This window comes from Babylonia areolata, chromosome 31, assembly GCF_041734735.1.
Source record: "Babylonia areolata isolate BAREFJ2019XMU chromosome 31, ASM4173473v1, whole genome shotgun sequence".
NCBI classification, from domain to species: Eukaryota; Metazoa; Mollusca; class Gastropoda; order Neogastropoda; family Buccinidae; genus Babylonia; species Babylonia areolata.
In genome coordinates this window covers 22,619,273-22,626,772 of record NC_134906.1, presented here as the reverse complement: position 1 = coordinate 22,626,772, position 7,500 = coordinate 22,619,273, and the positions used below count along the sequence as shown (strand labels likewise).

Below are 7,500 nucleotides of genomic sequence, written 5' to 3'. Positions count from 1 at the left end.
CGCGGACCGGATCGTCAGCACCATCGAGGGCGGGGACAGCATGGGTCGTCTGGTGGTCTCAGTCAATGGACAGCAGGGTACCGTGTGTGATGACTACGCCACCAATGCATTGGCCATGGTGGTGTGCCGCGAGCTGGGTTTGAACACGTGAGTTCTGTACCCAACAAAGTTATTTTAATGCCCCGTTTTGTCAGTTGGTGAATAATATGTTTTATTTCCAATTCGCTTCTTTGAATTTGGAGATTCTATAGCTTGTAATACTGACTTTGAGTCTACACATAATAAAATTTCACTTACAGTTTTCGGAATGTCTGAAATATAATTTAAGGCCATAAGTATGGCTATAAGTTCAGCTGTGAAAATGGAATATTGTCTACCAATATGGTATAATTTTTCTATTGTAAATGAAGGAATTACAAAAGCCGCTCCTGAATTACCATCTTCTAGAACAGATCCATCTGTGTATATTTTAGATAATTTGAATATTGATTTTCTATATGGGAGAGCATTTCAGGTTTTAACAAAAATGGTGCCTGGTTCTTGGATAAATCTTATTCGTTCGTTCATTTATTTGTTTATTATTGATTGGTTTGTTTAGGTATCTATTTATCTGTCTATTAATTCATTCATTTATTTTATTTATTTGTTAATTTAATTATTCATTCGTTCGTTCTTTTATTTACTTAGAATAGAATATGTCTTTATTACCAAGTGTACCGGGGTCACAAGGAATATTGGGGGCGGGGGGGGGGGGTATAGTACATAACAAGATACGAACATAAATCGAAAATCATACACATCCTTGTCTATCTATGATTGATTGATCTAGTTATGTATCTATTTATCTATTTATTTTATTCATTTGTTAATTTAGTTATTCATTCATTCATTCCTTTACTTATTTGTCTGTCACTGATTGATTGATCTAGTTATGTATTTATTCATCCATTTCTCTAAATTCATTTATTTATTCATTTATTTATTCATCTAGCTAGCTGTTTACTTATTTATTTATTTATCTTATGATTCATTTTACTTATTCATTGTTATTTATTATTTTTATTTATCTATCATTGATTGATTGATCTAGTTATGTATTTATTTATTCATTTGTCTATTCATTTATTCATTTATTTATTCATTTATTCATTCATTCATTTACTTAATGATTCATTTTACTTATCCATTGCTATTTCTATTACGTTGGCAACCCGACAGAACCAACGCCATCATCACCAAGGTGGCGCCCTCTGCCGGCGCAACCACCCTGCCCATCGTGTTGGATGATGTGCGGTGTATGGGCACAGAGAACACGCTGGCCGGATGTCGCTACTCCAAGACCCACAACTGTGGGCACAGCGAGGACCTGGGAATCGACTGCCAGACTGGTGGGTCGAGGGATGGTGGTGGTGGTTCTCTTTGGGTTGGGGTGGGTGTTGTGGGGTTGGAGTGGGGCGGGGGGGAGGTTGGGGAATGTCGGGGAGGGGGTGGGTGGGTGTAAGTGTGGTGTGTGTATGGTGTTTGTGTGTGTGTGTGTGTGTGTGTGTGTGTGTGTGTGTCAGTGTCCGTGTCTGTGTCTTCGTCGGTCTGTGTCAGTATCTGTGTCTGTATGTCTGTGTGTCTGTGTGTGCGTGTGTGTGTGTGTGTGTGTGTGTGTGTGTCTGGGTATGTCTGTGCGTGTTTATACGTTATCAAACAAATATCCCTCCCCCCTCGCCCCCCCGCCTCCCCTCCCACACACACACACGCACACGGACACAAACACACACACGCACACACACAAACACACACACACAAGTGCACACACACACACACACACACACACACACACACAAGCGCGCACGTACACACACACACACACACACACACACACACACACGCACACACACACTTCTCCTCCCCCTCACCCCCCAACACCCCACCGACCCCTTTTTTTTTTTTTTTTTTTTGTTTTTTTTTAATCGTCTAATATCACCAGTAGTGAAAAGACGCTAAATTAAAGAACACACACACACACACACACACACACACACACACACACACACACACACACACACACACACACACACACACACACACACACACACACACACACACACACACACACACACACACACGGTCCCACCCATCATAACCGCTGCTTCTGTCTACCACAACCTCCCCGCCCTCCCACCCCATCTCCCCACCCCCCACACCACCACCAGGCTACAGCACCCTCGACGTACGGCTGAGGGGAAACGGGGACCACACCCACTCTGGTCGCGTGGAGGTCTACTACAACAACACCTGGGGCACCATCTGTGACGACTACTTTAGCCAGAAAGACGCCGCCGTTATCTGCACACAGCTGGGCTTCAACGGGTAAGTCCATAGTCATCGGTCATCCTTCCTTCCCTGTGCCAACACGGCGCGTTCATCCACAAAGCCCAGGCACCTAGTTGTTGGCAGTCAGTTGCCGTCAGTCCTGAGACAGCAACACATTTAATGAACCCTTTCACCGCCAGTCAATTTAGACTACAAAGTCCTGAGACAGCAACACATTTAATGAACCCTTTCACCGCCAGTCTTCTTCTTCTTCTTCTTCTTCTGCGTTCACTCGTATGCACACGAGTGGGCTTTTACGTGTATGACCGTTTTTACCCCCACCATGTAGGCAGCCATACTCCGTTTTCGGGGGGGGTGCATGCTGGGTATGTTCTTGTTTCCATAACCCACCGAACGCTGACATGGATTACAGAATCTTTAACGTGTGTATTTGATCTTCTGCTTACATATACACACGAAGGGGGTTCAGGCACGAGCAGGTCTACACATATGTTGACCTGGGAGATTGTAAAAATCTCCACCCTTTACCCACCAGGCGCCGTCACCGTGATTCGAACCCGGGACCCTCAGATTGACAGTCCAACGCTTTAACCACTCGGCGGTTGCGCACGTCTCACCGCCAGTCAATTTAGAGTACAAAGTCCTGACACAGCAACACATTTAATTAACCCTTTCACCGCCAGTCAATTTAGACTACAAAGTCCTGACACAGCAACACATTTAATTAACCCTTTCACCGCCAGTCAATTTAGAGTACAAAGTCCTGACACAGCAACACATTTAATTAACCCTTTCACCGCCAGTCAATTTAGAGTACAAAGTCCTGACACAGCAACACATTTAATTAACCCTTTCACTGCCAGTCAATTTAGAGTACAAAGTCCTGACACAGCAACACATTTAATTAACCCTTTCACCGCCAGTCAATTTAGAGTACAAAGTCCTGACACAGCAACACATTTAATGAACCCTTTCACCGCCAGTCAATTTAGAGTACAAAATTCCCTTGTGGTATAAACACAGAAAAGACTGTGGCTAAGAGTAGCTGGGGATTCCCATTGCTATGTATAGAAAATATGGCCTATCCTACCACCGAACATTAAGAGCAATAGGTTCTTGGATAACAGACCAATGAATGGTCACCTTTCAGAGACATGGGTCCTCTACCACGCCTGTGCATAAAACCGAGCTTGGCGAGTGAAAGTGTTAAGGGGGGACACGGCAGTGCAAAAGAGACCAAAATGATGATTTTTCATGATTTGTGGTTTTTGATGGATTTTGATTCTTGAACATCTCTTCTATCATATGCATAAGGGTTTGTTGTTTTTTTTACCACTGTAAAGATGTCTTTAACAATGAAAAAATGCCAATAAAGATTGCTTGTTGAATCACGGAAGTGTTTATTTTGTTCAATTTCGACGCAAGTCGTTAAGTTTCTGGCCTTGACAACATACCTTGGACTTCCTCAATGACGAGTAAACCTACAACCATGAGACTTTGCATGATTGTTTTATAGCATGTTATTAAAATTTTGTCGTGAGTAGGTATGAAAATATTCTCTGGGTTTTAATTCATAGCGGTTCCAATCTTTTTACCCAAAATATAATTTTGAGGGTTACGCAATACCCAGAATTTCAAAAATTCATTAAAAAAATAAAATAATTAAAGAATCAACACAGTTTCACGTGAAAATGAAGATTATGTCATTGTGTATCAAGTCCACATAACAAAAAATGTTTGCATGCACCACATGGACCAGAAACCCGATTTCTTTGATACATTGTTTGGCGGCCATTTTAATTTGTTTCCATAGCAACGGGTATTCACAGAAATCTAAGATAACATTTTTTGGTGATCCACGAGTGATGATACACCTAGTAGACAAAAAAAGAAAGATATAGTTGAAGAGAAAAAAGTCGTTATTTGACTGTAGTGTCTGGCTTGACATGATCCGTCGCTGTCAGCTAACGGCGCTCTCCAGATGGAGTGATGGCCTAGAGGTAACGCGTCCGCCTAGGAAGCCAGAGAATCTGAGCGCGCTGGTTCGAATCACGGCTCAGTCACCAATATTTTCTCCCCTTCCGCTAGACCTTGAGTGGTGGTCTTGATGCCAGTCATTCGTATGAGACGATAAACCGAGGTCCCGCATGCAGCATGCACTTAGCGCACGTAACAGAACCCACGGCAACAAAAGGGTTGTCCCTGGCAAAATTCTGTTGACAAATCCACTTCGATAAGAAAAACAAATAAAACTGCAGGCAGGATTTTTTTTTTTTTTTTTTAATGGGTGGCGCTGTTAGTGTAGCGACGTGCTCTCCCTGGGGAGAGCAGCCTGGATTTCACACAGAGAAATCTGTTGTGACAAAAAAGAGAAATACAATACAAGAAACGTGATAGTATTGGGATTCATTCTTCTTTTCACACTACTAGTATCATTGAAGTGTTCCGTCCTTTAGACCAGCCATCCGACTCATCTGTCTACACGAGACAAATAACAAAGCTGGCTGGAGACGGCTGGTGGCCAGATTGAACTTATTGCCAGCATACATGACACAGACTGACATATGCTTACAGTTGGGCCAACAGCAAGATGAGAGCTCAAAGAACTGTGGTTTCTCCATTACAGTGGGAAGTCATTTACCACTTAGTCTTTTGTGAGGGACTGCGACTCTCGAACTTGGAGGCAAGATTGCACTGGCTCTTAGTGCTGCAGCCTTGGAGGCTAGCTGGCCTTTGGGAACCATTCAAACGCTGACTGTCCTAAAGCCCTCTTGGCCGAGAGACCAGGGATGTAGTTTGGGCAAGATACTCTCCACTATAATCAAAGTTTAGCCCGCATAGTAGGGACATTAGCAGCCTTTTCTGATGCCTGTTCTGATGCTCATATCAGTATCAGTAGCTCAAGGAGGCGTCACTGCGTTCGGACAAATCCATATACGCTACACCACATCTGCCAAGCAGATGCCTGACCAGCAGCGTAACCCAACGCGCTTTGTCAGGCCTTGGGAAAAAAAAAGAGATAAATACATAAAAAAAAAAAACTACTGCTAATAATAATAATATGTATAAGGCGCAAAAACTTGATGAAGTCAACTATAAGCGTACAAAAAAATAATAAAATGAATTTTAAAAATAAATAAATAAATAAATTAAATAAAATAAAAAATAAAATAAATAAAATTTTGAAAATAAAACAACAACAATAATAATAATAATAACAATAATAATAATAATAATAATAATAATAATAATGATAATAATGATAATAATAAAATGAATAAATAAATAAATAAAATAGATAAATAAATTTTAAAAAAGACAAGATACTCTCCACTACAACCAAAGTCTAGCCCAGATAGTAGGGACATTAGCAGCCTTCTCTGATGCCTGTTCTGATGGTCATAGTCATACATGACTGGCTGTTATACAGATATACATGGCTGGAAAGCACAAAGACTTGGGCACATTTCTCGGCCACTTGCTGTCAGCTGCTGGTTGGGCTTAGTGTGAATAGTGCAGCTGGACAAATAAAAGTTGCAACGATCAAAAAAAAAAAAAAAAAAATTCCCCCATGTCATTTGAAATGTTAACAAAGGATAAATCTTTTGTCGCTGAAAAAAAAATGGAAATGTGTAAATGGAAAAAGTTCAGAAAGAAAAAAAGATTGATTCTAAGGTTTGTACACATAATTGTATGATTTGTACAGCTTCCTTCCATATTATTGTAACAAGCCCAACATCAGTAAATGAAAAGTTGTATTTATTCTTTTAAACATAGTTATAGAATGCCGGGTATTGGTTTGATTATTTCCATGGTGTTTTAGTTGATTGTTTAATTTATATACAAAATAAAACGGTGGTCGACCCAGGAAAGTCCGGATACAATGAAAAAAAAAGGAATAGTGCAGCTTGGTGAAGAGGAAGAAGCTAGAGGAGGAATGATGGTGTGTCATCGCTCATTCCCTCTTTCAGCTTCACTGATGACACACTCAACAGACGATTGGTTAATTAACTCACTCAGTACGGACAGTCCTCTCTTCTCCTCTACACAGACCCCTCGGAGAGTTAAAGGGTTGTGACATTCAATTCACAGCACCTGATCAGTTAAGAGTGGAGATTTTCCGGTCCCGTAGGTCAACTGATGTACAGAAATGCCAGCGCCTGAACCCCCTTCATGTGTAAACGCTTGCAGAAGATTGTATACGCAAGTTAAAGATCCATGCCAGTGTTCAGTGGATTACGGAAACAAGGACACACTCAGAATGCAAACAGAGTATTTTTGTCTACATGGCAGGGTAAATACGGGTTTTATACGTAAAAGCAAACTCATTCATACGAGTGAGCGTGGAAGTTGCAGCCTCTGAAAGCAGGAAAAGAAGAAGCTGAGTTATTGTTTTATGTGTGCCCATGTTGGCCTTCATAGCAACTCAGTAATGAGCAGCTGGACTGAGTGCCACTTCCGCTAACCCCCCCCCCCCCTCTCTCTCTCTCTCTCTCTGTGCAATAGGTCCCTGGCCATTGCTGCTGGTGTGGCCTCTTTTGGCCAAGGCTCTGGCCCGATCTGGATAGACGACCTGGACTGCGCTGGAACTGAGGACAACATCGGCTCCTGCAGACACTCTGGGTATGGGATCCAGAACTGTGACCACACGGAGGATGCTGGAGTCTACTGCGCTCGTGAGTTCTGCTCGTGTTGGCTTGCTCCTTCCCTCCCTTAAAAACCCACCTCTTCCCAAAATAGCCTCCCCTTTCCCTGCCTCTTCCTTGTCTTCAGTTTCTCAAGTTTTAGAGGTATGCATGCGTGTGAATGACTGGTGCTAAAGCGCTTTGATTTGTCTCTGCACAAGATTCAACGCTATATAAATATAATAATAATAATAAAATTAATAATAATAATAACTTTTTTTTCTCTCTCCACTGTGCAGCCAACACACACACACTGAAGGCCCGGCTGGTGGGTCCATCCCCGAACGCTGGCCGTCTGGAGGTCAGTTACAGCGGACAGGCCTGGGGCACAGTGTGTGATGATCGCTTCAGCACCAAAAGTGCTGCCGTGGTCTGCAGAATGCTCGGCTTTCCCACGTAAGTCAGAGCCATTTGGATTCTGCTTAGCCTGCATACATCGGGTGTCCCCACAAAAAAAGTAAACCGCTTTTTGATAATTATTTTCTCGGTG

The 7,500-nt window shown here is 42.2% G+C and overlaps 1 protein-coding gene across 3 annotated transcripts in view; it reads left to right on the top strand.

The window, feature by feature from the left end:
• LOC143275840 (scavenger receptor cysteine-rich type 1 protein M160-like) overlaps positions 1-7,500 on the top strand; it is a 134,696-nt gene that overhangs the window by 40,523 nt on the left and 86,673 nt on the right. For all 3 annotated transcript variants that reach the window (XM_076580130.1, XM_076580129.1, XM_076580128.1), the window contains 5 exons: positions 1-147; positions 1,219-1,388; positions 2,205-2,361; positions 6,832-7,001; positions 7,250-7,406. The exon at positions 1-147 is cut by the window's left edge and continues 10 nt beyond it. In XM_076580130.1, the coding sequence (XP_076436245.1) occupies positions 1-147; positions 1,219-1,388; positions 2,205-2,361; positions 6,832-7,001; positions 7,250-7,406 (801 nt within the window). The remainder of the gene's footprint in view (positions 148-1,218; positions 1,389-2,204; positions 2,362-6,831; positions 7,002-7,249; positions 7,407-7,500) is intronic.